This window comes from Prionailurus viverrinus, chromosome A2 (genome assembly GCF_022837055.1).
Source record: "Prionailurus viverrinus isolate Anna chromosome A2, UM_Priviv_1.0, whole genome shotgun sequence".
Classification (NCBI taxonomy): Eukaryota; Metazoa; Chordata; class Mammalia; order Carnivora; family Felidae; genus Prionailurus; species Prionailurus viverrinus.
In genome coordinates, this window is record NC_062562.1 from 56,322,654 (window position 1) to 56,336,536 (window position 13,883).

At 53.6% G+C, this 13,883-nt stretch overlaps 2 protein-coding genes across 3 annotated transcripts in view; one reads left to right on the top strand and one right to left on the bottom strand.

The window, feature by feature from the left end:
* CFAP92 (cilia and flagella associated protein 92 (putative)) overlaps nucleotides 1-10,518 on the bottom strand; it is an 83,189-nt gene extending 72,671 nt beyond the window's left edge. The window contains exon 1 of one of the 2 annotated variants that reach the window (XM_047835769.1): nucleotides 10,477-10,518. The gene's annotated coding sequence lies outside the window, so the exon portion shown is untranslated. Of the gene's footprint in view, nucleotides 1-9,598; nucleotides 9,934-10,476 lie in introns of those variants that run through there. The other variant, XM_047835798.1, reaches the window with a different exon arrangement.
* EFCC1 (EF-hand and coiled-coil domain containing 1) overlaps nucleotides 9,606-13,883 on the top strand; it is a 43,443-nt gene continuing 39,165 nt past the window's right edge. The window contains exons 1-3 of the mRNA XM_047836297.1: nucleotides 9,606-9,651; nucleotides 10,052-11,031; nucleotides 12,368-12,651. Coding sequence (XP_047692253.1) covers nucleotides 9,606-9,651; nucleotides 10,052-11,031; nucleotides 12,368-12,651 — 1,310 coding nt within the window. The remainder of the gene's footprint in view (nucleotides 9,652-10,051; nucleotides 11,032-12,367; nucleotides 12,652-13,883) is intronic.

Below are 13,883 nucleotides of genomic sequence, written 5' to 3' on the forward strand. Positions count from 1 at the left end.
CTGTTGGGGAAACTGAGGCTCTGCGCTGAGATATGACCTACCCATGGTTAAAGAAGCAAAACTGTGGCCCAGCTGGAGCTGGAACCCAGGTCCCCTGCCTCCCACTTCCTGCCTCCCTAGACCACCCCCTTCTAGAATCCTGCCCACTGACTGGGGCCCTCCAATAGTCCTCAGGTTGAATCAATCTAAAAAAACCTGAGGCTCAAGAACAGCTATGAGGGGAAGGCCCCAGATGGCAGCGAGCACCCTGGAGAGGAGAACTCAAACTCTCCCCACTAAATGCCATGCTGCCCTCTCATACTGTACTGCCAGCAGCCTGGACATCACCATCTACAAACCAGGAAGTGCTAAAGAGACACACACAGGGCTGGAAGAAAAGAAGGCTGCTAGGATGCACCAGCTCCCAAAAGCCCCATTAATAAGGGCAGGTCGAGGCACCCGGGTGGCTCAGGTCATGATCTCACAGTTCGTGAGTTCGATCCCACACTGGGGCTCTGTGCTGACGACTCAGAGCCTGGAGCCTGCTTCAGATTCTGCATCTCCCTCTCTCTGTGTCCCTCCCTGCTCACTCACTCTCTCTCAAAAAATAAATAAACATCAAAAAAAAATGTTTTAATAAAAAAGAAAGGCAGGTCAGTGACACCACCCTCCCCTGCACAGACAGCAGGCCTCCTGTTCCTCAGGTCCCCCTGCTGACCCGAGGCTGGTTTCTCTCCAAAGTCCATCTCCCCAGCATCTCCTGTGGTGTAGACAGCTCTGAGCTCAGAATTGAGAGGCCACAGGCCTGAGACAAAGGGCCACTGCCCGGTCCTGGTTATGCACCAGAATTACCCAGGAACATGTCAAAACTTCAATCCTGAGGCTTCACTCCAGACTTTCAGAATTGATTCTCCAGGGGTGGGGCTTAGGAACCAGTCACTGTATTCTCCAAAGACAGCCACCTCAATAGATCTCCCACACACTCCACTTACAGAATGATGTCGGACTCCTCCCATCCTGTGGTAGGTCTAGTCCCTTTGCCCTTGGATCCAGGTAAGACTTTCTGCGACCACCTCAGCCCACAGAGTATGGCAGAAGTGACTCTGTAACTTCTGAGGCCAGGTCATACAAACCCCATGTGCTTCTGCCTTGTTCTTCTGGGGAGCTCACTCTGAGAATTCAGCCAGGATGTTGGGGGGCAGCCCAAGCAGCCACATGGAAGGTCCACATGTGGATGTTCTGGCCAACAGCACCAGCTGAATTCACAGCTGCCTCCCAGCCTCAACCACCAGACGTGCAAGAGTGCCAGACTTCAGATGATTCCAGCTCCCAGCCTTTGAGTCACCCCAACGGACACCGTATGTAACAGAAACCGGCTGCTATCACCAAACCCTCCCCAAATTGAGCTTTATGACCGGAGCAAATTATTGTTGTCTTAAGCCACTAAGGTTTAGGATGATCTATTGCACAATAACAAATAACCGGGTGGCGCCTGGGTGGCTCAGTCGGTTGAGTGTCTGGCTTTGGCTTAGGTTATGATCTCTGGCGGTTCGTGAGTTCAAGCCCGGCCTAGGGCTCTGTGCTGACAGCTTGGAGCCTACTTTGGATTCTGTGTCTTCCTCGCGCTCTCTCTCTCTCTCAAAAATAAACATTTAAAAAATTTTGGGGGGCACCCGGGTGGCTCAATTGGTTGAACGTCTGACTTCAGCTCACGTCATGATCTCACAGTCCATGAGTTCAAGCCCCACGTCAGGCTCTATGCTGGCAGCTCAGGGCCTGGAGCCTGCTTCGGAGTCTGCGTCTCCCCCTCTCTCTGCCCCTTCCCTGCTCATGCTCTGTCTCTCTCTGTCTCTCAAAAATGAATAAAGTTAACAAAAATTTTAATTTTTAATAAAAAATTACTGGAACAGACCCCATATTTTTTAAAGTTGCCTCCACCAAGATTCTATCGCGCAGCCAAGGTTTAGAACCGCTGCTTTGAGAGAAATGGTGTCTAGGTCAAGACCCAGAGCATCATGGGAGGGAGTGAAGGCACACATGTGCTTGCTGGTACTTGGGTGTGGGAGGTGGGTCCACAACCTCACCTCAACAGAGGTGCCTTCAGGACAGGCAAAGTCAAAGGAAAGCAAAGCAAAGACGGTATATGTTCACAGTTCCATAGACCAGTGACTCTCCAATGGTGTGGCCTGGGATCACCCACTGAGCTGGATCATCTGTATACACAGGGCTGGGAGGTCCAAGATGGCCTCACATGTCTGGCTGTTGGTGCCCTTGCCTGGGGTCCCTCAATCTCCCCCTCCCCGTCCATTTGCCCCTCCCCCCTCCCCCCATGCTCCACCAGGCTGGACTGGCTTCCTCAGATGGCATTCTCAGAGCAGGGTTCCAAGAAAGCAAAGGTGCAAGGTCTAGGGCCTCTTGAGACCAAGGCTTGGGAAATGGCACAGGGTCACTTCTGCCATATCCATTGACCAGAGCCAGTCACAAGGGCCAGCCAAGATTCAAGGGGATGAAGAACAGACTCCACCTCTGGATAGGAGGAAGGGCGAAGTCACATTGCAGACAGATGTCCCATGGGTGGGAACAATCTGAAGGCATTGTATTACTTCCTTCTTCCTCCCAGAGTAGGGGAGCCCCAAAGTTTCCATGGGCATCCAGAAGAGCCTTTCTGAAGTTCTCCTAAGCCTCTGGCAGAGGATGCATCTTTGGGGAAAAGCTACACCCACCTTCTTCTTGGCATCTCCAACCCCCCTTCTTAACAGCTGTAATGAGGTATATTCTATATCATAAAATGCACCCATTTCGAATGTAGAGTCCAATGGTTTTTGGTAACTTTACCAAGTGATGAAACCATCCATCTCCCTAATAAGAGCCTTCGTGCACATTTACAATGAATCTCTGTTCCCAGCCCCAGGCCCAGGCAACCAGTAATCTACCTCTGCCTCTAAAAATTTGCCTTTTCTGGATATTTCATATAATTGGAGTCATATGTTACATGGTTTGGCTTTGTGACTGGCCTCTGTCACTTAGCATGTTTTTGAGGCTCATTCATGCTGTAGCATGAATCAATACTTCCTTCCTTTTTGTGTCTAAATATGTTCCATTGTGTGATAGACCACATTTTGCCTATCCGTTCATCTGTTCATGGAAATTCAGGCCGAACACTTAGACATTTATGAAAAATGCTGCCACGAACATTCCCCTAAAAATCTCTGCGTCATCAGATACGTTCATTTCTCTTGGGTAGACACTTGGAGTAAAATAGCTGGGTCGTGTGGTAGTGGTGTGGGGAGCAAAAGCAAAAGAAAAAATAAATTTCCTTACAACTTACAGCCCGTTGGCAAGTCCTTGAGACAGGCAGGGTGACCTTCCTCTAGAAGATCAGATGCTTCGACGTTAATATTTTGCTAAGAACAAAAGGCAATCTTTGCTTAACATTATCTCGCCCCTCCAAGATCCTGTGAGTCTCCTTTAACATGTAAAAATTCCTTTGGAAACTTCTTTTATCTCTACCCCTCCCAGATATATGTTAGCAATCATCCTCCAAGCATGTGGCCCACTGATACACATCCGAGGGTCTCATGACCGAGGTTTCACTAGACAGTAGCAAATGACCTTTTCCTAACAACAGTTAGTCCTTCAAGATCCTGGAAACCTTGGGGGCGCCTGGGTGGCGCAGTCGGTTAGGCGTCCAACTTCAGCCAGGTCACGATCTCGTGGTCCGTGAGCTCGAGCCCTGCGTCGGGCTCTGGGCTGATGGCTCAGAGCCTGGACCCTGTTTCCGATTCTGTGTCTCTCTCTCTCTCTCTGCCCCTCCCCCGTTCATGCTCTGTCTCTCTCTCTGTCCCAAAAATAAATAAACGTTGAAAAAAAAAATTTTTGGGGGGCGCCTGGGTGGCGCAGTCGGTTAGGCGTCCGACTTCAGCCAGGTCACGATCTCGCGGTCCGTGAGTTCGAGCCCCGCGTCAGGCTCTGGGCTGATAGCTCGGAGTCTGGAGCCTGTTTCTGATTCTGTGTCTCCCTCTCTCTCTGCCCCTCCCCCGTTCATGCTCTGTCTCTCTCTGTCCCAAAAATAAATAAACGTTGAAAAAAAAAATTTTTTTTTTAAAAAAAATTTTTTTTTAAAAAGATCCTGGAGGGGCGCCTGGGTGGCGCAGTCGGTTGAGCGTCCGACTTCAGCCAGGTCACGATCTCGCGGTCCGTGAGTTCGAGCCCCGCGTCGGGCTCTGGGCTGATGGCTCGGAGCCTGGAGCCTGTTTCCGATTCTGTGTCTCCCTCTCTCTCTGCCCCTCCCCCGTTCATGCTCTGTCTCTCTCTGTCCCAAAAATAAATAAACGTTGAAAAAAAAAAAAATTTATAAAAAAAAAAAAAAAAAAAAAAAAAAAAAGATCCTGGAAACCTTGCTTCCAAGTTCCTTAGAGTCTTATGCTATCCCTAACCCCCTCCCAACTTGGATGTGTATAATCAGTCACTCCTCACAACCCCAGTGCAGCTCTTTCTGCCCTCAGGTCCTGTCCCCGAGCTTTAACAAGACCACCTTTTACACCGAAGATGTCTCAAGAATTCTTTCTTGACTGCCTGCTCCAAACCCCAACATCTCCACGTCAGTAGTTTCATGTTTCTCTCTTTGAGAAATTGCCAAACCGTTTTCCAAAGTGGCTGCGCCATTTCACAATCCCGCCATCAAAGGAGGAGGGTTCCTGTTCCCCCCCCATCTTCCAGAAACCATTTATTGTCTGTCTAACTTACTACAGCCATTCTCATGAGTATGGAATAGTATCTCATGGTGGTTTTATTTTGTATTTCACCAATGACTAATGATATTGAGATCTTTTCATGGACTTATTGGTCATCCATAATCCTCTTTGGTAAAATGTCTGTTCCTGTCTTTTGCCCACTTTTTGATTGGATTGTCTTACTGAGTTGTAGGAGTTCTCTGTAAAGTCAGAATACAAGTCCTTTAATTGCAGGGCCTATGTTCTGCAAATACTTCCTCCTGGTCTCCTGCTGGTCCTTTTATTTTCTTAACGGTGTCTTTACCATTGCAGTTTGAAGTGCAAAAGTTTTGTATTTTGATTACGTCCAATTTACCAATTTTGTTTTTGTTTTTGTTTTTGGATCATGCATTTGTTGTGTCTAAGAAAACTTGCCTAGCTCAGTCCGATTTTTAATAGAGAGAAGAGTAAAACTTGGAGTCTGAACGCTAAGCAAATCCACTGACCAAGACTCCCGAAAATATAAAAGCTTTCTCATGGAAAATGATGGCTCCCAGACATTCCCAGACACGCCAGGGGGCTGTACAGAATGACAAAACATTTCTGAAAAACAGTTCGACAAAATCAGGAGCTTATAAAATGTCCAAACTCCTTGGCACAGTAGTAAATCACTCAGGATGGAGAGTCAACAGTTTACGGTGTTGTTTTGATGGAGAAAAACCACAAACCACCTTGATGTGCATCGGTGGGGGATGAGGAAACACCTCGCAGCTCCCAAGAGGCAACATGAAGCCGTCTCAAGAACATTTGCAAAGGAATATTAATGACGGCAAAGCTGTTGAGGAAGTATGGCTGATGTGCAAGGAAAGATCCCAGCAAGAGCATTTCAACTGTGTTTCTCTAGGTTGAGTTTAATGAGGTACAATTCACATCCTGTAAAACTCGTCCTTTTAAGTGCTTTGACAGATGTACACAGTCGCATAACAACCACCCCAGTGGAGTTCTTTCAATGCATGGAAAACGCCTGGAAATAAATACATCAGAAGTGTCTATGGTCCCCGCTTAGGGGGGTGACTTTTGCTGTTTAGCATTTTTCGGGGCTGTTGAAAGGCACTTTAAACAATATACTGTTTGAAATGGCTCAAACAACATTGAACCGACTTCAGAAAATCATCTCTTCGCGGGGGCCTCGGCTCTCCCCCACGCAGACACACACCCATCCCCCAGCTCAGACAAAAGAGCACAGGAGACCTTTGAGTTTGCTCACTCCGAACCTTAAACAAAAACCTTGTGGGTCCAACCGGAATGATTTCAGAGGCGCCTGGTAACCCTGCCCCACAGACAGACAGGCCTGACAGCGCACCATTATAAACCCCGACTTCCCTGGCCCCTGCTGAGCGGCGGGGGGCAGAGGCCCAGGCAACGCTCCATGGCAAGATATTTAAAGGCTTTCTTTTCAGCGTTGACCGGCCCCCGGGGAACGAACGTTACTGTTCAAAGGATTCCCTCACCAAGAGCAGTCCCCAGCTGCAGGGACAGGGGGTAGGGGTGGGCGCTGTGGTCTGGCTGGGCGTGCCAGCTCTCAGCACCCCCATGAAATCAAATCCCATTTCATGCAGAAGTGCAACCCGGAAGTCCAGAGCCAAGATCCAGAGTCCTGTCCTACACAGCAAACCCGCAGACCAGGGGGCTCTGGGCCCAGAAGCTTCTGCGGCCCAGCTGATCCAGTCAACTACCAACATTTGGAGTCTCACGGACTCCAACACCAGTGCATCAAAGGACACCGAATCCCCCCCCACACACCCCACCTGGGGCAGGGTTACCAGGTGCCTCTGAAATCATTCCAGTTGGACCCACAAGGTTTTTGTTTAAGGTTTGGAGTGAGCAACCAGCTAGAGGCACTCTTCCCATTCGATGCAGTGACTTCACGTGTTCGGTCAAAGCAGCGTTATTAGTCCCTACTCTGTGCCAGGCCCCTGCTGGGACTGTGGGGCACCAGATTCTCAGACCTCCTGCAAGGCCCACAAATAAATAACAATGTGGTGTAATAGCTGCCTTTAAAAACATTACACATAAAAAACACACATAGCATTTGTAGGCAAAGAAACTATGTGGCAGGTAACACACAACGCCATACCCAGGGTGGGGACCAGGGAGGCAGCCGGGATGGAAGCTGGAGACCCTCTCTCCTTTCGGCGTGCCTGACACTGTTCCAGGGCAACGGACAAGTGCTGCTACCCTCATGGCTGACGGACAGTTTCGGACAGGGAGACAGACACCACACACAGGCAAGACAGCCTGTCAGAGGTGCAGGGTGCATTCAATGTCACCAGAGCCCTCCCCGAGGCGGTGATGTTGGAGCAAAGGCCTTGGAGGTGAGGGGGCTGTAAACAGCTGGTGGAAGCAGATGCAAATACCCTGAGGTCAGAAGAACTGAGAGGAGGTCGGGGAGCAAGTCCATAGTAATGGCTGAGGAATGTGACTCTAGGGATCCGGGGAGGACTCAGCCTCTAGTCCCTGTGAGAGGGAAAGAATTAGGGGGTCGTGAGCAGAGGAGGGGTCCTCTGGCTATGGAACAGACTGTAGGAGTCCAAGGGCAGTTCTTGGGGGAGTCTGTTGCAATAATACAGGTCAGAGACCCTGGGGGTTTGGCCCAGGGTGGTACCAGTGGAGGGGGCTGTGGGAGTCGGATTCAGGATGTTCTGAGGGTACAGCACTGGATGGCCCGACGGTCTAGAGGCTGGACGTGAGCACAGAGAAGAACAGAAGATGGCAAGGACTTGCTGAGGAAGGCTGGGGGCACCGCGAACTGACATGGAAGCTGCAGGAGGCCGGGATTGAGACCGGTCCTATCACTTAACCCATCAAGAAACAGGAAAACACTGCGGGTAGGAAGGTAAATGGTGCAGCCATTTTGAAGACCAGTTGGGCAATTCCTCAAAAATTAAACATAAAACTACCATCCAGTGGGGCGCCTGGGTAACTCTGTCGGTTAAAGCAGCCAACTCTTGATTTCAGCTCTGATCATGATCTCATGGTTGGGAGATAGAGCCCCACGTTGGGCTCTGTACTGACAGCATGAAGCCTGCTTGGGCTTCTCTCTCTCTCTCTCTCTCTCTCTCTCTCTCTCACTCGCTCGCTCTCTCTCTGCTCATCCCCTGCTGGTGCACTCTCTCTCTCTCTCTCTCTCAAAAATAAATAAAATGAACATTAAAAAAAAAAAGCCATCTAAGCAGCCTTCCCACCCTGGGTCTACACAACAAGAAGAATGAAAACATGCCCACGTGAATGTTCACAGCAGCACTATTTGGAATAGACAAAAGGTGGGGACAACCCAAATGTCCATCAACTGATGAGCGGATAAGCAAAAACGTGATCTACCCACACAATGGGATATCACTCATCCGTAGAAAGGAAGAAAGTACCGATACATGCTACAATGTGGGTGAACCTGGAAAACACTATTGTTAATGTTTTCAAAAAGGAGCCTGTCACACACTGTATGATTCCTTTTACATGCAATGTCCAGAAGAGACAAATCTATAGACACAGAAAGTGGTGGCTGCTGAGCAGTGGAGGTTGGGGGTGGAAGGTGGAGACGTACTGAATGAGTTAAGTAGTACAAAGGTTTTGGGGAAACGGGAGATGAAAACGTTCTGACGTTAGACTGTGATGGTTATACACTCTACAAATGCACTAAAAGCATTTACTTATACCATTAAGTGGGTGAATTTTATGGCATGTAAATGGTAAATAAGGTATGTCCTCCCTGGAAAGAAAGAAAGAAAGAAAGAAAGAAAGAAAGAAAGAAAGAAAGAAAGAAAGAGGAAAGCAGGAAGGAGGAAGGAGGGAGGAAGCAAAGAAAGAAGGAAGGAAGGAGGGAAGGAAGGAAGGAAGAAAAAAAGAAAAAAAGGAAGGGAGGGAGGGAGAAGTCATCTTGTCAAAAAGAGAAATGCTATAGCAAAGGCTAAATATCTTTGATCCTCAGAAATAACCACTAAATCAGTTTTGAATCCTCCCATCTCTCTCTATGCATATATACACGTCTTTACAGAAAATATTTACTACCGTGCTGTGTGGTTTTGTTGTCACTGTTACATGTAAGTCTTAACATTGTACATAACAGGTTTCAACTTGCCTTGCTCACTCCTTTTTTGGTGATTCATGGAGGCTGATGGGTACTAGGTTGTCTCTAGTTTCTCAATATTATAAACAATGATGCAGTGAACATCCTGTGCACATATATTTTTCTAAGGTAGGAGCCAAGAAGTGAAACTGATGTAACACTTTTTGTCAAAATGTTATTACTTTTATAGTTTAAAAAAATATGTCCAAAATGGTTGGGGAGAAGCATCTAAGTCCTTCCTTTGGGCAAAATCTTCAAGAATGGGTAGGAGTTTACCAAATAAACTGATGCCTCTGGGATACTGCCGAAGAGGAGACAGAATTTTAGCGCTTTTTCAAATTCCAGGATTTAGCATTTAAATTCCTAGAGTTATACACAAGCCCACATTCTGCCCATCTTAAAGCCAGGGACAGTTGAATAAAGTCTGCTCCAACATGGCTGGACAACCAGTCCCAGTGCCGGTAACAGGTGCATGACATCTCTCTGGTGAAAAAGAAGGGAAAAGCAACCTAGGTCTCCCCGAGAGGGTGGTTTTCCTTTCACCTGCCAAAAACGTGTTGTAAGGCACCGGAGAAAATGTTGGCCAAACAACCTACCAGCATAACCCCAGCTCAGAGGTGGAACTCAGGTCGCCCCGCCAACTCACTACCCACAGGCACACAGGTGAGGGCCGGAAAAATACCTTGCTTTCCCCGCCTCCCTCCCCCCCCCCCCAACCCCTCACCAAACACACACGCAGCTTAGAGAGCGAAGGTCTGTCCATCTCAGATCGACTTCTTACCGGCGCGATGCCGCTAAAGCGGTTCATTCACTCCTCCAACCTGCCTCTCCTCGGCTCTAATTACACGTGAGGCTCCCCGCACTGCCTGCCGTGGAGCGACGTGTGAGTTTAAGACCCCAGTATCTGAACGGACGGGGAGAGGGGCTTCTCTGCACCGGCGCGGGGAGAGGACGGTTGGAGCCAGCTCGTGGGGCTATCCTCGGAAGACTTTCCTTTCGGAGGAGAAGGGGTGGAGTGACACGTGGGCTTGGGGGGCACGCCCCCAGCCGCAGGACCTGGCTGCCACCGTCCAGTCCCGCTCCGGCTTCCTATCCTGCGCCCACGCCTCGCGCCTGTCCCCGGGCAAACTCTGAGCCCAGGGCGGGTGGGGCTGAGGCTGAAGGAGTCGAAAGCCGACAGAGCCAGGAGTGGGAGGGGAAGACTAGACGCCAGGAACGCCCCCGGAGTGATGAGGAGAGGAGAGAGCGGGGGCCACCCGGAGAAGCGAGAAAGAGAGAGGGACTCGGCCCTCTACCCCAGTCCCCTCCAAGCCAACCGGGGAAACACGGACGACCCGCCAAGCCGGCGCAGCTGCGGGACACGGCCCCCCGCGCCGCTCCAACCAGACCGCGACCGCTAAGCCTAAGCCCCTCCTTCCGAGGAACTCCGGAGCCGCCCCTGGAAGTGGCGGGGCGGAGGCATCCGAGAAGCGACGCTCCGCGGCGAAGGAGCCGAACGGCGCGGGCCGGGAGGCCGGCATGGAAGGCGCGGCGGGTGACCCGTACCGGCGACCCGCGCGGCGCACCCAGTGGCTGTTGAGCGCCCTGGCGCACCACTACGGGCTGGACCGCGGCGTGGAGAACGAGATCGTGGTGCTGGCCACCGGCCTGGACCAGTACCTGCAGGAGGTCTTCCACCACCTGGACTGCCGCGGCGCCGGCCGCCTGCCCCGCGCCGACTTCCGCGCGCTCTGCGCCGTGCTGGGGCTGCGCGCCGAGGGGGCCGCCGCCGGGGAGGCCTCCGGGGATGCGGCCGCCCGAGACGCGAACCCGGGGGATGCGGCCGCCGGGGACGCGGCCGCCGGGGTGGCCACCGACGGGGACGCAGATGCCGAAGAGGAGGCGCGCCTGGCGCTGCGCGCGGAGCCGCCCGAGCTCACCTTCCGCCAGTTCCACGCGCGCCTCTGCGGCTACTTCGGCACGCGCGCGGGGCCCCGGCTGCCCCGCGGCGCTCTCAGCGAGCACATCGAGACGCAGATCCGCCTGCGCCGCCCGCGCCGCCGCCGCCGCGCCCCCCACACGCCGGGCCCGGACGGCGGCCCCGACTGCCCCGACGGCGGCCGGGACGGCGAGCGCCTGGCGCGGTTGGAGGAGGAGAACGGCAGCCTGCGCGAGTTGGTGGAGGACCTGCGGGCCGCGCTGCAGAGCAGCGACGCGCGCTGCCTAGCGCTGCAGGTGCGCGCCGGCGCGGAGGGAGGGGGGGGCGGCAACGACTGGATGGGGGCGGGGGTCGTTCGAACAGCCGGGACCGGGCACAGGAAGTGGAACAGGGGAGAGAGGGCAGCCCCACCCCACTCCAGGTCGCTGGCGTCCTGTCCCTCTCCCGCCCCACTCCAGCCCTCCTCTTCTCCTCCCCCGTGCCACCTCCAGAACCGCTGGCACATCCAGATCACCAGCCCACCCCGTCTCCCCACCCTCACTGTCCCTTCTTGCCTCTTCTAACCCAGTAGTTGCGTTCGCCCCGGAAACCTGGGCCGGCTCACACATTCAGTCATTAAACAGGCATCTTGAGCTCTCCGTGGTGGCAGGCTCTGGGGGTGCGGGGAGAGGTTAGGAGATAAGGGGTGAAAGAGGCCCTGTCCCTACCCCCCCTTAAGCAGCTCATTGGATCATTCAGCAAATAGTGATGGGCCTCCCTCGGGGCCAGGGCCGGGTAGTCACTGGCCACCAAACACCTGTGGGGGTCAGGCCTTCTCTGGGATATTGAGAAGGAAGCAGTGAGCGAGATATGGACCCAGCCCAAGCATCTGGGATTCAGTCAACAAACACTTCTGCACTGTGCCCAGCCCTGTGCCAAGGGTGACAGGGGTGGGAGGAGGAAAAGAGCAGCCCCAAGGAAGCCTAGGGCAGAAGGCAACTGACCCGTATTGGCCCTGCTCTGCACTCTGCCCAGACACCAGCCCTGAGTGGCAGAGGGGTGGCAGGGCGCTGCTTTGAGTGGCCGTACCTATGGACCAGGCAAGGGCTGGCAGCCAGGGAGCACCAGAGAAGCAAAGGGTGGGAGTGCAGAGTAAGAGGGTCCAGGATCATTCACTCCAGGTATTTATTGAGCACCTACTGTGTGCCAGGCCTGGTTTAGGCGTCGGGGACACCGCAGTAAACAAGACAGACAAAACCCCATCCTCAAGAACAGTCTATTGACCAGACCTTGGGGAAATCCGGAAACGCCTTTTTGTTCCTCGAGTCTAGGGATCGGAGGCGCCACGGAAGGTCGAGTGCCACCAATGCAGGCAATCGGCAGGAAAGAGTCGTAAAGTTTGGGAATTAATTGATACCGCGCCAAGATGAGAACATGGGTGTTGTGGCTCAGTTTCCATCACCCAGGAAAAGGGGGGCTGATCAGAGCTCCTGTCTCATTAGGTTTATTGCGAGGAATGAACCGAGTTCAGAGCAGCCCGGGAGCGGGAGGCAGCGCGCGCAACAAACGTGCACGGTCGGTGCTCCTGGGGGCGCGGGAATGGTGAGCGCAGCGAGGCGCTCATCGCTGTCCCCGCGGCCCTGTCCCCCGCAGGTCGGCCTCTGGAAGAGCCAGGCGGGCGCGCAGGAGGCGGGGCGCGTTGGGCCCGAGGAGGCGGCGCGGGAGCTGCGGCAGGCGCGGGGCGCCCTGGCGGTGGCCGAGGCCCGCGCGGGGCGGCTGCGCCAGGGCCAGGTCGAGGTTCGGCGACGCGCCGAGGAGGCCCGGGAGGCGGTGCTGCGCAGCCTGGGCCGCGTGCGCGAGCTCGAAGCGCTGGCGAGACAGGTGCCCGGCCTGCAGCGCTGGGTGCGGCGGCTGGAGGGCGAGCTGCGGCGCTACAGGTGAGCGGGGGGTGCGGCCCCGGTGCCCCAAGTCAGCTCCGGGTGTCCCAGACCACGGGCGTGTATCCTCCCCGCACGCACGCTGGTGCTGGCGTTTCCGTTTGTTCGTTTCGTGTATCCCTCCGCTCGCTCGGCCATTCTTCCCTTTCCTCCGACGTTCATCCACTCCATCGCTTGCCCCCCACCCGACCATTCCTGTGCGTGTTCACCCACAAAGGCCTTCCATTTGCCCATGCGTGGGTCGCAACAGGATAGAGTTATTCGTATCCGTTCTTTGATCAACCCAGTGATGATGATGATGATTGTGGTGGTGGTGGTGGTGATAGCTAACAGTTGCTGAGTCCTTAACGTGCACCAGACGCTGAGCTAAGCACTTTAGTGGCCTGATTGAATCCTCACGGCAGCCCTGTCACTTGGTACCATCTCATCCCCGTTCGGCAGATGAGGAAACAGATGTACAACGATCCCTTGTGCCAACTCCACCAGGCAGGAAGCCGGGCTTGGAACCGAGTTTAAATCCTAGCAGGGCCTCTGCCAGATGTGCGACCTTGGGCAAGTCACTGACCCCTCTTGGAGCTTCTGTTTCCCCTTTGGTAGAACAGAGTGGAGTCCCTGCCTGCCAGAGTGGCTGTGAAGAGGGCACGAGGTCCTGCCTGCCACGGGGCAGGCGCTCAGTGAGCAGCCCCCTCCCTCTTCATTTTGAATCCCAAGGCACACCTGCCTGCCTGCCTGCCTTCCACATTTACTGAGCACTGACTCTGTACAGAGGCTACACCAGGTACCAGGAATGTGACTGGGGGCAAGACAGCCCCAAGTCCCTGCCCTGAGCAGCCACTACCGAGCATGGGAGATCATGTGATGAGATGTAGGGCAGCCGGCTGGATGAATGCTGTGGGGGAAGAGCGGGGCTCAGCCAGCACCTGAAGTGACCCTTGAGCTGAGCTGAGAGCTGAGAATAGGATGTTACTTGGCAAGGTGGGCCGGGGAGAGGGACAGGGGAAAGGGGGGGGGGGGTGTTAGAAAATGGGAATCGTGTGGGCAAAGCCCTGAGGCAAGGGGAACTGGGCACATTCCAGAAACTAAAAGGAGGCCAGAGTGGCTGGAGCGGCAGGCAGAGGCCAGGCCTTCCAGGGCCTGGAAGGGTGTGTCAGGGGCTTTAATCTTTCCCCCAAAGAGAGCATGAAAGCCTTCAGCAAGAGGGGGACAGGAACAGATTTGCATTTCAAAAAAAG